The 16,502-nt window shown below is 37.3% G+C and overlaps 1 protein-coding gene across 2 annotated transcripts in view; it reads right to left on the bottom strand.

Annotated features, from left to right (window-relative positions):
• The window catches only part of SRFBP1 (serum response factor binding protein 1), a 110,890-nt gene that overhangs the window by 30,154 nt on the left and 64,234 nt on the right, over positions 1-16,502 (bottom strand). Inside the window, exon 8 of one of the 2 annotated variants that reach the window (XR_010157317.1) lies at positions 6,971-7,036. Coding sequence is in view for 1 of the 2 variants with exons in the window: in XM_016953677.4 (XP_016809166.1) it covers positions 7,002-7,036 (35 nt within the window). In the remaining variant the exon portion in view is untranslated. Of the gene's footprint in view, positions 1-6,626; positions 7,037-16,502 lie in introns of those variants that run through there. The other variant, XM_016953677.4, reaches the window with a different exon arrangement.

Raw genomic sequence — 16,502 nt, 5'->3', positions numbered from 1 at the left:
TGTTTATTGCAGCACTATTCACAATAGCAAAGACTTGGAACCAACCCAAAAGTCCAACAATGATAGACTGGATTAAGAAAATGTGGCACATATACACCATGGAATACTATGCAGCCATAAAAACTGATGAGTTCATGTCCTTTGTAGGGACATGGATGAAACTGGAAACCATCATTCTCAGCAAACTATCGCAAGGACAAAAAACCAAACACCGGCTGTTCTCACTCATAGGTGGGAATTGAACAATGAGAACGCATGGACACAGGAAGGGGAACATCACACATCAGGGCCTGTTGTGGGGTGAGGGGGGGCGGAGGGATAGCATTAGGAGATATACCTAATATTAAATAATGAGTTAATGGGTGCAGCACACCAACATGGCACATGTATACATATGTAACTAACCTGCATGTTGTGCACATGTACCCTAAAACTTAAAGTATAATTTAAAAAATCCTCAATATACTAGGCATTGAAGGATCATATTTTTAAATAATAAGAGTCATCTATGACAAACCCACAGCCAACATCATACTGAATAAGCAAAAGCTGGAAGCATTCCCCTTGAAAGCAGGCAAAGACAAGGATGTCCTCTCTCACCACTCCTATTCAACATAGTATTGGAAGTCATAGCCAGTGCAATCAGGCAAGAATAAGAAATAAAAGGCCTCCAAATAGGAAGAGAGAAAGTTAAAATATTTCTGTTTGCAGATGACATGATTCTATATCTAGAAAACCCCACCATCTCTGCCCAAAAGCTCCTCAATATGATAAAGAGCTTCAGGAAAGTTTCAAGATACAAAATCAATGTATAAAAATCAGTAGCATTCCGATACACCAGCGACATACAAGCCAAGAGCCAAATCAGGAACAGAATCCCATTCACAATTACCACAAAAAGAATAAAATACCTAGGAATACAGCTAACTATTGAGGTGAAAGATCTCTACAATGAGAATTATAAAACATTTCTCAATGAAAACAGAGATGACACAAACATATGGAAAAACATTCCATGCTCATGGATAGAAAGAATCAATATTGTTAAAATGGCCATACTGCCTGAAGCAATTTACAGATTCAGTACTATTCTTATGAAACTACCAATGACATTTTTGGCAGGATTAGAAAAATCTATTTTAAAATTCATATGAAACCAAAAAAGAGCCCAAATAGCCAAGGCGATCTTAAACAAAAAGAACAAAGATGGAGGCATCACACTACCTGACTTCAAACTATACTACAGATCTACAGTAACCAAAACAGCATGGTCCTGGTACAAAAACAGACACATAGACCAAAACAGAATAGAGAGTCTGGAAATAGTGCCACAAATGTACAACCATCTGGTCTTTGACAAAGTTGACAAAAACAAGCAATGTGGATAGGACTCTCTGTTCATAAATAGTGCTAGGATAATGGGCTAGCCATATGCAGAAGATTGAAATTGGACCCCTACCTTACACCAGATACAAAAATTAACTCAAGATGGATTAAAGACTTAAATGTAAAAACTAAAACTATAAAAACCCTGAAAGACAACCCAGAAAATACCATTCTGAACACAGGACTTGGCAAAGGTTTCATGACGAAGATACTGAAAGTAATTGCAAGAAAAACAAAAATTGACAAGTAGCACCTAGTTAAATTAAAGAGCTTTTGCACAGCAAAAGAAACTATCAACAGAATAAAGAGAAAATCTATGGAATGGGAGAAAATATTTAACAAACAATGCATCCAACAAAGATCTAATATCCAGAATCTATAAGGAATTTAAACAAAGTTACAAGAAAAAAACCTAAAAACCTCCATTAGAAAATGGGTCAGAGACATGAACAGACACTTTTCAAAAGAAGACATACATGCAGCCAACAAGCATATGAAAAAATGCTCAACATCACTAATCATTTGAGAAATGTCAATCAAAACCACAATGCAATACCATCTCACACCAGTGAGAATGGCTATTATTAAAAAGTAAAAAAAAATAACAGATGCTGGCAAAGTTGTGGAGAAAAGGGAATACTTACACTACTGGTTGAAGTGTAAATTAGTTCAGCCATTGTGGAAAGTAGTTGTGACAACTCCTCAAAGAACTTGAAAGAGAATTATTTGACTCAGCAATCTCATTATTGGGTATATATCCAAAGGAATATTAATTGTTCTACCATAAACACTCATGCACATGTATGTTCACTGCAGCCCTATTCACAATAGCAAAGACATAGAATCAATCTAAATGATCACCAATGTTAGGCTCGATAAAGAAAATGTGGTACATATGCCCCATATGATGCCATTAAAAAGAAAATGAGATCAAGTCCTTTGAAGCAATGTGGATGGAGCTGGAGGCCATTATCCTAAGCAAACTAACACAGGAACAGAAAATCCAATACTGCACATTCTCACCTGCAAGTGGGAACTAAACAATGAGAACACGTGGCTACTAGGAGAGGAACAGCAGACACTGGGTCCTACTTAAGGGTGGAGGGTGGGTGGAGGGAGAGGATCAGAAAAACTACCTATGAGGTATCATGCTCATTATCAGGGAGACAAGACTATCGGTACACCAACCTCCTGTGACAAGGAGACTAACTATATAACAAACCTGCACATCCACCCCTAAAACTTAAAAGTTAAATAAAAAAAATTTAATGAATAATTTGTTTCCATATTATCCATAGCTGCTTTTGTGCTACAATACCAGAGTTGAGTAGCTGCCACAGAGACCTTATGGCCTGCAAAGTCTAGAATATTTACAACCTCATCTGTTACAAAAAAAGTTTGCTGACCCTTATTCTAAAGTCATGGAGTATTATTAAGTATAGTATACAAAATTACAACTGTAAAGAGAGCCTCTGTTAAGAAATGCAATTATTTCATATTGTAAAAGAATCAGTGACATACACAAAAGTTGCCTATAAAATGACAATGTGACTGAGAGCTGACTTGACAGAAACAAAAGAAAGTCAGAAAACAGTGACAGGCTGGGCATGGTGGCTCACACCTGTAATCCTAGCACTTTGGGATGCTGAAGTGGGCGGATCACTTGAGGTGAGGAGTTTGAGACCAGCCTGGCCAACAGAGTGAAACCTTGTCTCTGCTAAAAATACAAAACCTAGCCAGGTGTAGCAAGGCATGCTTGTGATCCCAGCTACTCAGGAGGCTGAGGCAGGAGAATTGGTTGAACCCAGGAAGCAGAGGTTGCAGTGAGCCAAAATCGCACCACTGCACTCCAGCTTGGGCGACAGAGGGAGACTCTGTCTCGAAAAAGAGAAAAAAAAAAAGAAAAAAAAGAAAAGAAAATAGTGAGACAGATATTTTCATAGTAACAGAAGGAAGTAAGTATTATGACCCTATTAGACTATTATTTAAGAATGAGACTATCACTATACAATGCTGAAAACATATGTACTTAAGAAAGTAGAAAAATAATATTAGAAAGAAGGATGGAGACAAGAAAAATTGATGAACACAGAAACTGGTAAACGTGGGTAAATCTACATGAACATTGACTGTTTTAAGCAATAATCTATAGTAATTAAAATATTTGACAAAAATGCATGCAAGATAAGAGTGGTGAAAGACTTCTGAGGCCTATATATTATTTGGTAGGCCTATAGAGTGAGATTCATTTAGATTTTAAGAAAATACATACCTTTAACTTTAAAGGTTAATACCAAAAGAAATTCTAAAATAGCAGAGAAGGAAAATCGAGAAAACAGTTGAAATGAAATTTTGAAAAGGTAGAAAAGAGAAAAACAGTATCTTAAAAATCACAATGCATTGGAACCTATGGGATATGGCAAAAAGAGCACACAAAGAAAAAATACATACCTTCCTTAGGAAAATTGTTAACTAACTAATCTAGAAAAGAAGTATAAAACACAAATATGCAAAATAAGAAAAAGGGCAAAATAGTTCAAACTAGCAGAAGTTATTTTAAAAATCAAGAGGTGCCAAGTGTGGTGGTTCATGCCTGTAATTCCAGCACTTTGGGAAGCCAAGGCAAGAGGATCAGTTGAGCTCAGGAGTTCAAGAATAGCCTGGGCAACATAGCAAGATGTTGTCTCTACAAAGCCAGGTGTGGTGGCATGTATCTGTAGTCACAGCTACTTAGGAGGCTGAGGTAGGAGGATCGCTTGAGCCCTGGAGCTCAAGGCTGCAGTGAGCCATGATCGTGTTACAGCACTCACCTGGGTGACACAGTGAGACCCTGTCTCAGAAAATAAAAAATAAAATTTAAAAAAATCAAGAGGTTACATTGTTTAGTTCTGCAAATAACATATAAAACAGGGACAAAAATGGTTACTTTTAAAGAGAAATTTAAATTGAATTCAGATTAAAATAGAAACAGATAACTTAATACAGAAAAAATAGAGTTGTCAAAAGGCACCAGGCACAAATGTTCTTTCAGAGTTATTCCAAGAAATGTTTAAAGAACAACAAAAAATCATATCTTCATTTTCATAAATGTTTAAAAGGTATCTGATAAAGCTCAATGTCTATTCTTGAACTGAAAAAAAAAACATTTCAGTAAGAGGAATAGATCTTAACACCATATCTGTCTAAATTTAAAAGTGAATTTCATGCTAAAAGCAAACACTAGAATTATTCCCATTAAAGTCAGAAATAAACAAGGTGGTCTAATATCATTGCTATTATTGTATGTTTTACTGGAGGTACTAGCAATTCTAATTAGGCAAGATAAAGAATTATGAAAATTAGAAAGGAATAAGTAAAACTATTAATATCTTTAGATGATATAATTCTGAACCTGGAAAAATACAAGAGAAACTATTAAAAATAGTGAGAGTTTTGTAAGGTGGCTGAGAAAATTATCAGTATATAGGAGTTCATAACCTTCACATATACCACCAACAGCCAATTAGAATGTAAAAGATCAGACCACATTTATAACATGAATAAAATGAAATATTCTGTTTGAAAAAAAATTAAAGCTAAAAGGCAAATGAGAAAATGAAAATTCTTTGCAAGTCATGGTAGGCAAAGGGCTAATTCCTTTAACATATGAGGAGCTCCCACAAACCAATAACGAAAAAGACCAAGAGCCCAAAATAGATATGGTTAAAAAAAAAAGCATATCACAGAAATAAAAATACAAATGCCTATACTGATTGCTTTCACTTTAAATCAATTATGGTAAAGTTCAAATGGGCCCCAAATGCTGCCCAGTAATCATACTGTTTCTTATTTCAATTACTCTACCATACTTTCCTTAGGGGATTGATTCATTCCTTTCTATATAATCAAATATCCACCACTCTCTCTCCCATTCTCATTCTCCACTGCTACTACTCAAGCCCAAGCCACCCTATCTCTCATTTAGATTATTCTAATAGCCTCCTAACTGGTGACTACAGCTATTCAACCATATGAGTCATTGATAAACTGAAAAACTTATGCATATTTTTGAAAAGCAAATATTTAACTGAGCACTTACTATGTATCAACCACTGTTCAAAATTGTCCCTAATCCACAAATCTATATTCTAGATGGAGGAGGCTGAAAACTATATAAACTTATATATGTTAGGTGATGAATGTCATAGAAGAAAAAGCAAAAAGGAGGAAATAACCAGTTGATACTTTCTAACTGAAGTCGGAGAAGTTCACTCTAACAAGATGACCTTTGAACAGAGATCTGAAAAATTGAGGGAGGGAGGCTTGCAGGTATTAAAGTGCAGAACATAAATTCAAGCACTCAAGAACATACACTTTAGGTATATTAATTGTGCAATTTTAGTGCTTGTAAATCTTTAAAAATTTGATAGGGCCTGACAACCTCTCCTTTACCACAGCTGGTGCCTACGATATCAACTAATTCACACCTATTTCAAATACGAGCTAAATTGCTTGTTTGTTGGTGTATGTGAAGGCTGTGAACTTCTGTCCAGATAGAGACAGCAAAGCTAAGCATTGAGTATTCATACCGTAGTCAGTTGAAAAATAAACACAAATACCCTCCTCCCTTTATTGACCCTCTAAGCTTTGGCTGTCTTTACTGAAAAACATCCTTTTAATTTTATCCTGAAAACAACATGGAGAATGACTTTCTTTCAAAACAAGTTTTCCCTTGAAGAGAAACACATGTTCAAAGTACAAACAACATTCCAGTATTCAGCTAAAGGCTACTTAATTTTTGCAGGATGATATCATACTTAGGCTACTGAATATGTTCCTGTACATATAATTTGTTCTACAATTCTATAGTATAGGCCCAATTCACACAGACAAATCCATGATTTTATGCAACTAATTAGAGAATAACAAAAAGAGATGTTTGAAATACAAATACTTCCCAGGTTACAAATAATTCCTAAAATTAATCAAAAGTAATGACCCAACATTATTAAAAAAATAAAATTTCACAAATTGATTAAAAAATTATTTGTAAAGAAAAGGTATAAGAATAGCTAAGGAAATTTGGGGGAAAAGATTTATGGATAAACCAAGCTACTGGTTATCTGAATAAAATATAAAGGTATAATAGTTTAAAATGTAATACTGGATCAGATAAAGAGATAAGCTAAAAGAGTCTCCAGGAACATTTACATGATTATATGGTGACATTTCAAATAAGGATAACCCAATTACTCAAATATAGCATTAGAACATTATTCATTTTGGACAAAATAGAATAGTTAGATCTCAACCATATATCATATATGTGTAAGGATAATCCTAACCACAGTAACAGATAAACTCCCTAAATCTCAGTCACTTCAATACTCATTCATTTTTTGCTTGTGTAAAGACTGGATGGACTTGGGAGGATCTGCTCAATGCAATTATTCAGAGAACCCAGCAAACAGAAACTTCACCATCTTCAAACTCTATCTTGAAAATTGCCCAGTATATCAACGTCTGTCTGGGAAATAATGGAAGAAATGTGGAAGATTACCTGGAAAGTTTTGTGGGGAAGGTGAAAATCATGCAATCATTTTACCTGTATTCCACTGGCCAGAATTTGCCTAACTTTACGGAGGCTGGGAAATATTATTTGCCCAGGTGCCTAAGGAAAGAAGAAATAGATTCAGTAAGCACTTAGCCAGTTTTTAACATACTATGTCATTCTGGTTACCAAATATCCTACCACACCCAGAACATACACCCTCCTTCCTCAACAGAGGCAATTCAAAGTTCCATCCAGTTACTATAACCAGCTCAAAGTCCAAGATCTCTGAATGAAGCATGGTTCTTTCCATCAATTCTGGATATACCTTCTTAAACACCAGTTATAGAAATTTCTCCCCTGCCACCAGGCCCAGCATACTAGGATGAGTAAGGACAAATTTATAATAGAAGCTGCCATTCCCATTACGGAATATGAGAGATACAGAGGACACACAGTTCTGTTATAGTTATGATATCTCACTAGCAAGCATTTTGAAGTCCTCTGATCCAGGAGTAAGGGCATTTCTTTGATTTTAATTTTGCTATCCGGAAGGAAGTACTTGTTCATTGTTTTTCAAAGCACTAGAGCCATCCTCTTGGAGATTTTTTTTTTCATGATTACCGTATGCCACATTTGAAATAAATGATGGAGAGTGTACCCTCCTTGCGGGTTTTTATAGTTTTTGCATCCCACCTCTTCCCTGACAAAGTTTGGGAGCCCCAAAGTACGTTTAACGATAGAACATTCAAAGGCTGATGGAGTCCAGTCTTGCAATTACTTTGGCACCAAAAACAGGCAAATGACTATAGTTTTTGAGAGGAGGGTGTCTATTCTATTACATACATTGGTAGCATCTCTTAAAGTTCTTTCCTAAATAAAGTTTTCAAGCCTGCCTTGCATTTTCCTTCCTTTGCCCTTATGCCTTAAAGGCTATCATGTTTGGAAGGAAATTGCACACCCTTACTCAGGTCTATGCTGGAGCCAGGAGTCTCAGTGGATCTTTGTACACAATCTCTTATCACTTGGGACTGGAAGCAGTGATTTTCCATCCTTTGCTTTTCATTTTTGTTTTGCTTGCAAACTAGTAAATGATTCCCACAGCCCAACACTCACTAATAACATTTCATTTTCCAGTCTTTTTTCCTAGAGCTATAGGGTTAGGAACCATGTGGCCCACCTTCTAAAAAATTGCAGATGACCATTTTAATAACTGTTTTGTCACTGTATGACATGAATCTCATTTTTTAGCCCTGGCTAGTCATTTTCCTCCCGACCCTGTGCCAGAGCCTATATTTTGGGCTTCTTCCCCATCCCCCACCCCTATAGGAGTATCATTTTTCTAGCACCAATTTCTCTATCAGAATAGTGCTACCTGTACTATAACAAAAAATTCCACTCTCATTGGTTTAACAAAACGGGTGTTTATTTGATGATCACTTAAGTCCAAATAGCATTATTTAGGCTGATAATTGTGATAATTATTCCTTCATCTTAAAAAGGTAGGCATCCATCTAAGACATAAAAAATGAGTGGGAGATATGAGATTTGATGGGCCACACCTGGAAATGGCTCAGATAGTTTTCATCCACATTCCACTTAAGGATTAAGCAATTCCTAAGTCACATGACCCAAACCTAACATCAAGAGGGGTTGGAAAATGTAGATTAGCTGTATACTAATTGGTTTGATCAATTAGTATACCAATCAATTATTGGTTTGATCAATTAGTTTGCCAATCTCTGCCAGAACACACAGGGGTAAATCCAGATGGATTAAGAGCTACATTCAGGCCAAGCACTGTGGCTCATGCGTATAATCCCAGTACCTTGGGAAATCAAGGTGGAAGAATCACTTGAAGCCAGGCGTTTGAGATCAGCCTGGGCAACGTGGCAACGTGGTGAGGCTCCATCTCTACCAAAAAAAAAAAAAAGAATACAAAATAAAAACTGAATAGCCAGGTGTGTTAGCATGTGGCTGTAATCCTGGCTACTTAGGAGGATTCCTTGAGTCCAGGAGTCCAAGGCTGCAGTGAGCTATGATTACGCCACTGCTCTTCAACATAGCGACAGAGTAAGACTCTAAAAAATGAAAAAAATAAAATAAAAAAGAGAGAGCTACATTTAAACATATAGCTATAAAAATACAAGAGGAAAACATGGAATAATTTGAAGATGGTAAGAATTCTATGAGGAATGGGAGTTTACCCTACCTGCAAGCTACTAAGTTAGCCTGCAACAATTTTAGGGATGCCGGCAGAAGACACGTGGTCCTGGATTAGAGACAAATAATTTTATTAGTCATGGCAAAAACAAGAGGCAGAGTGTGAGCATGATGTTTGTGTCAGTCTCCCCATTGGGTTGGGGGTCCCTAAGACCACCCTGAGGCTCAATGATTCACTAGACTCACAGGAGGCTGGGCACAGTGGCTCACGCCTATAATCCCAGCACTTTGGGAGGCCAAGGCGGGCGGATCACCTGAGGTCGGGAGTTGGAGACCAGCCTGATCAATATGGAGAAACCCCGTTTCTACTAAAAATACAAAATTAGCCAGGCATGGTGGTGCATGCCTGTAATCCCAGCTACTCGGGAGGCTGAGGCAGGAGAATTGCTTGAACCCGGGAGGGAGGCAGAGGTTACAGTGAGCCGAGATCACGCCATTGCACTCCAGCCTGGGCAACAAGAGTGAAACTCCGTCTCTTAAAAAAAAAAAAACTCACAGGAGTCAGAATATGCTGCTATACTCATAGTCATCGTTTATCACAGATTAAAGGATATAGATTACAATCAGCAAAGGGAAAATGTACATGGGGCAAAACCTAGGACAAAACAGGGGCAGGGGCAAGCTTCCAGGTGTCCTCTCCCAGTTGAGTCATATGGACACACTCCAAAAATGATGTGTGAAAACATGTACTAATGTTGTCAACCAGGGCAGCTCACACTGAGCCTTGGTGTTCAAGGTTTTTACACAGCGTCAATCACATAGGCGTAAATCACTTACAGGACTGAACTCAGCTACTCCATCTCTAGCCTCCCAGAGAAAGAAATGTTCACCATAAATCACATTGTTAACATAAACTGTCTGATCAAATCGGTACCACGTTCGCAAAAGGCTCAGAGGTCATCTTCCAGGAGCTGTCCAAGAGCCAGTCCCAAAGACAGGCCTTTCTCAGGATGTACTTATTTCTCCCAGCACAATGTGTGACAACTTGTGCAAAGTGTTGCCAACTAGGATGCTCACCTGATGCTTGGGGTCTATGGTTTTTAATGGGGGGGTCAGTCACATAGATATAAATCACCTGTATGATTGACCTCAGCTACTCAGACTCCAGTCTCCCAGAGCACAGATCAGTACTCACCATAAATCACTTAGATAAAACTAGCTGATCAAAGTGGTATTAGAAGGTCCAAGGCCTTATGCATACAAAAATGCTCTTATCACAAAGAATTGTTAGTTCAGAGCTCATCTCCCAGGAGCTGACCAAGAACCAGTCTGGAAGACAAGCATATCTTGGGAATGTGCAGAGTTTGAGCAACCCTGGCCAGCTGAGTTAACCCCTTCCTGTATACTTGTATGCTCCCAAGTCCTATGGGGAAAACACAAAGGACCATCATTTGTTTGATACCTGTAGATTCACTGTAGGAGAGGAGTATTGAACTTGACTGATTTTTGTCCTGGAGGAGATGTTACTCATTCCTCAAGCTTGCTCAGTGCAAATAAAATCCTGAAAAATGACCCAGGTAAAAGGTGAACAGGGCTTTGAGCTCTTGGTATACTTTGCGAGAACCTGTGGAAGCTCAAGGCTTATGGTAGTAGATTGCATTGTCCAACAAGGGTAGGCTCTCTTACATAAGATAAAAAACAGATGGCAAATTGAAGTGATTGATAAATTTGGTTACATAAAAACACTTATACAGCACAAAAGATACCATAAAAATGAAACTGGGGCATAGAATATAGTAAGCTGGAATGATCATTATTTCCACTCTAAAAATTCTAATAGAAAAAATTACAAAATCATAACTTTTCTTGAATCCAACAAAGAGATGTGGTAGTCGGAAAACCAAGCAGCCAGAGATCTAGGGAAGTACAAGCACCTCCTAGGAACAAGATTTAAGAGCACTGGCTCACTTGTGACAGAGCACAGAAGGAAGATGGGGTTGCCATAAAGGTAAGAAGTATTTGATTAAAGTTTTTGACGAATTGCTGCAGCTGAATGTGGGCTAACTTGAGACTATGAAGCCCTGAGAGCTGCTGACATAAGGGGAATTTGCATCTAATCTTAGGCTCATAGATATGAGCCTACACTGGACACTCAGGAGAAAGATGGGAGACAGGGCAGATAAAACTGTTGAGGATGTAGGCCTGAAAGAGGAGGGGCTGCTGCTGTAGGAAAGATACAAATCTCCACTAGGACCCTTTTTCCCTACTGGAACAAACAAACAAACAAACAACAACAAAAACTTAAGCCACTGGAAGGAAGGACATCAAACACTGTCACTCAGGACACAGGTGAAGACTCACTGTGACTTGTGAAAGGGTAATAGAAAAAACAACAACAACGACAACAAAAAACCCTGTATCCCTGGAAAGGGACAGAAAGGTATCCTGTGCCCAGACAAATAGATACATCTCCTAATTGGGAAAGGGGCAAGAGACACTCCTGGAAAAGATTTATCAAAGATACAGTGAAGAGTTTTGCTGTCACAAGGAAGAGTGGCAGGATCACTAAGAGTAACAATCCCAAGATTTAGCCATGGTTCTTTAAGTATCAAAACTACAGAAAAACTTTTAAACATCAAGAGCTCAAAAAATTCTTTCCATGAGTCTTTTTTTTTTTTAAGAAATCTGCTAGAAAATAAACTTTATTCAAACAAAAAAATGACTAGAGAAACTTCAGCAATTTTGCATTAAATATACTTAATTGCAAATCTCAGATCAAAATTAAGGTGAGAACAGGGTATAATAATAATAGGTTATACGATAATGCTATTTGTTTTGTGCTGTATGTTCTGATGAATAAAAAATGATGCAACTAAAAATAGGAAGAGAAGGTAGATGAAAAAAGGAAAGTAGGAAAACTCAATAACTGGTATTTAAGCAACATGTGAAAGTTAAAGAATGTCATTAAAGATGGACAATACAGATTCTAAATAAAAAATGGGGGGGCGCTAAGGGCATTAAAAAAAGTATAAGCAAAAGGACAACAGAAACATAAACCTTCCTAAATACCAAATTTAAGATTTTGTTTTTAAAGGAGAGCACAGTAAACACATTATAACGAAAAACAGACTAAATGTAATAAATATAATAATTACAGCATAAAATCTGGCAGGGTTGACAGCAAACATATTCATCTTAACACATGTGAAAGGGCTTACTTCATTTATTAAATGGAAAAGATCTTCATTTGGCTTCATAAAGAACCAACTATATGCTCTATTCAAGAGAAACACCTAAAACAATTATTTAGAAAGGCTAAAAATAGGCCGGGCGCGGTGGTTCACGCCTGTAATCCCAGCACCATGGGAGGCTGAGGCGGGTGGATCACCTGAGGTCAGGAGTTCGAGACCAGCCTGGCCCACATGGCAAAACACCATCTCTACTAAAAACACAAAAATTAGCTGAGCGTGGTGGCGTGCACCTGTAATCCCAGCTACCCAGGAGGCTGAGGCAGGAGAATTGCTGGAACCCAGGAGGCAGAGGCTGCAGTGAGCCGAGATCGTGCCACTGCACTCCAGCCTGGGCAATGAAGCAAGACTCTGTCTCAAAAAAAAAAAAAAAAAAAAAAAACAAAAAAAGATTGAAAATAAAAGAATATCTAAGGTCTTCCAGGCAAATGGAAACAAGAAAGCAGAAGCACCGGCTGGGCGTGGGGGCTCACACATGTAATCCCAGCGCTCTGGGAGGCTGAGGCAGGTAGATCACCTGAGGTCAGGATTTCGAGACCAGCCTGGCCAACACGGTGAAACGCCATCTCTACTAAAACTATAAAAAACCAGGCGTGGTGACAGGTGCCTGTAATCCCAGCTAACGGGGAGGCTGAGGCAGGGAGAACTGCGTGAACCCGAGAGCCAGAGGTTGCAGTGAGCCAAGATGGCACCAGTGCACTCCAGTGAGACTTTACCTCAAAAAAAAAAAAAAAGCAAAAGCACAATATTGACACAATACTGATATTGGATGAAGTAGCAAGCAAAGCAAGCAAACTGTTGTAAGGAAAGATTTTTGAACTGTTTTTCTCAACACATTTGTAAAAATGGAATAAAAGGAAATTAAAAGAGAAACTCATGCACCTGATTATATGGCAGAAATAAATGGCAGAAAAAGAAATAACATGATAGAAAAACAACATAAAATCAAGACAATTGACAAATTGGGAAAAATATTTGCAGTACATAAAACAGGTAAAGGGCTACTATCCCTAATATATAATAAATAAACCTTAAAAATTAGGGGGAAAAAGGAAAAAAAAACCCTCACCAGTGGAAAAATGGGCAAAAAAAAAAAAAAAAATCAAAAAATTGATACCAAAGTGGTCCTTAAACATTAAAAAGCATTCAACTATCCTCCCAAAGAGTAAGCAATACATAGCCAAATTACACAGAGGTAATATTTCTTACCCATCTTACTGTCACAAAGAGGTCATGGGAGGCAACAGAGCCAGACTCCATCTCAAAACAAACAAAAGAAAAACAAAAACAAAAACAAAAAAACAAATAAAAAAACAAAGAGGTGATGGGAAAATAGGCCTCTGTCATACATTGCAGTGGGCATACATACCTTCATGGAGGGGAACTTAGCAATTTTCAACAAAACTACACATGCATTTACATTCTGACACAACATTCCCACTTCCAGAAATTTACCCTGAAGACAGACCTGCAACAACATGAAATACATACTGTTTTCTCATATATTTCCTTTGCAACATTGTTTGTAATTGCACAATGTGAAAATAATCCACATACCCATAGATAGAAGAGTGGTTTAGTAAATTCTTATACATTTACCCAGTGGAGTACTATAAGACAATTTTTTAAATGAGGAAGATCTCTATGAACAAATCTGCAGTGATTGCCAGGATATATTTTAAATGAAAAAGGCAAAGTTCACGTAATCATGTAGAGACTGCTAATTTTTGCATAAGAAAGAATATGAGGTAAGAAAAATAGACATATACTTGTTCATCTGTGCAAACAAGAACACAGGAAGAATTTATCAGGGATTAATGAGATTTATTGTTTACAGGGGATGGGCGGGAATGGGGTGGAAAGAACAAACAATGGGAAAGGGGAGAGTAGCCACTCCTCCGATTATAGTATTTTGTGTAGCTCTGACTTCACGAACAGTGTTGCCGTTTCATATACATAAAGGAAAAAAAAAAAAACTACAAAGGATGGAGGAAAAATCATTAAAATAAAATACTGTCAGAACCATATAAATTTCACTACATTTCAAATGAAGTACTACATATACTGAAGGGAGGAGGGAAACCAGTATTCACCCAGGGAACTTTATATATGTATTTTTAAATTGAGATATGATTCACACAATATTCACCCTTTTAAAGTGCAGTTCAGTGGATCTTGTATATTCACAAGGTCGTATAATCAGCGCTATCCAATTCCAGAATACATTCATCTTTCTAAAAATAAATGTCAGACTCATTAGCATGCACCCACTATTCTTCCCTCTCCCAGCTCCTAGCAATCACTGATCTATTTTCAGTCTCTATGGATTTACTTATTTTGGACATTGCATATAAGTGGAACCATATTGTGTGTTTAGCTTCTTTGTTAGCATGATATTCTTAAGGCTCATCCATTCACGTTGTAGTCTGTATCAATACTTCATTCCTTTTTATGCCTGAATCCAGTCCACTGTACGTATAAACCACACTGTTTACTCATCATCAGATGATGGATATTTGGATTCTTTTTTTTTAGCTATTATGCCACTATGAACATTCACATTCAAGTATTACATGTTTTCAATTCTCTTGGGCATGTATGGCTATGGGTGAAAATTCTGGTTGACATGAGACTTTCATCATGCCTATGTTGGTACATTTGACAGTGTCCCACAGGTCTCTGAGAATCTGTCCGTTCCTTTTTGGCTTTTCTTCGTAATTTCTATCTCATTATTGATTTTCTCTATTTGGTGAGACATTGTTCTCAGGCTTCCTCTTAGATCTTTAGGCATAGTTTACTTTGGTTCTTTGAACATATTTAAAATAGCATTTTCAATGTCTTTTTTGAGTAAGTCTGGAGTCTGGGCTTCCTCAGGGAATTTCTATTGCTTTTTTCCCCATCAGTGCATGGACCATTCTTGCTTGTTTTTGTGCATGTCTCATAATTTTTTGGTGAAAATTGGACATTTTAAATAACATGTTACAACTCTGTAAATCAGACTCCCTTTCCTCACCAGGTTTTGCTGTTGTTGCTATATTTTGCTGTTTACTGACCTTTCTGAACTATATATTTGTAAAGTCTATATTCTTTGTTGGGTATGAAATATCTGATTCATATGCTTAGTAGTGTGCTAATAATTGGACAGATTTCCTTAAATGCCTGGAATCAATACTTCTCTTTGTATTGGGGACTCTGCATGTTGTGGCACACCTTTAATACTTAGCCACAAGTTAACAGCTTCTCCTTAGCCTTCACCTACTTATGCAGTGCCTCAAGGTCAGCCATTGGTGAGAGTTTAGGGCCTTCTCAGCTTTTTCCTGAGTATGCACACAGCTTTATGCATGTACATAATCTCCTTGATTCCAAAAAAATATGTCATAACTTATCAAAGTCCCTATCTTTTAGTTGTTCAACCTTTCTGAACTATTTATGTGTAAGGTCTATATTCTTTGTTGTGTATGGTCGTTGAAATCTCTGATTCATTAAGCTTAGTAGTGTGGTTACTTTTGGTTAAAAAGAGTAATAGAAAAAAAGCAATAGAAATTCCCTGAGGAAGCCCAGACTTCAGACTTACTCAAAAAAGACATTAAAGACGCTATTTTAACGTACTTAGTTTTTGGTTAATTTACTGTTTACCCCAACTGTTACTCACTGCCTAAGGCAGTCTTGATGTTAAAAAAAAAAAAAGCCTCTAATTGTTTTTGAAAAACAATCTCTGGGAAAAAGCTTATCTCATTGGGCAAGCTCTAACTCAGATGAAACAAATATAGCATTGCAAGTTAAGCCTTCCAGTTAACCATCGGTCAGGTCAAATAATGACAGTACTCAGGGAATGTGTCTGAAGAAACTCCAACCCTGTTCTGAACTCCCTCCAGTGGCTGCCAGGCTGCTGGTTTGCACTATGATCATGGGCTGTTGGTTTTCACAGCTATCATGAATCTGGGAAGCAGATTAGAATAAGGCAAGGTTTCACAATGATCCCTGTTCTTATCAAGATTTAGATTCAAGATTCAGATATTTTTTCTTTAGTAAATACTTCTTGGATTGCTGCAAGCCTTTGGTTAATTCTAGAGTTCTGAAAGGTTGATTCTGATAGTTTGGACAGTTTTCTTATTGCTTTCATAGAGAGAAACATTTTTTGGATGTTCTTACCCTGCCATTTTAGCTGTTATTAC

Source organism: Pan troglodytes, chromosome 4 (assembly GCF_028858775.2).
Source record: "Pan troglodytes isolate AG18354 chromosome 4, NHGRI_mPanTro3-v2.0_pri, whole genome shotgun sequence".
Taxonomy (NCBI): Eukaryota; Metazoa; Chordata; class Mammalia; order Primates; family Hominidae; genus Pan; species Pan troglodytes.
The sequence above is the reverse complement of the archived record's forward strand: the minus strand, read 5'-3'. Positions and strand labels throughout refer to the sequence as shown.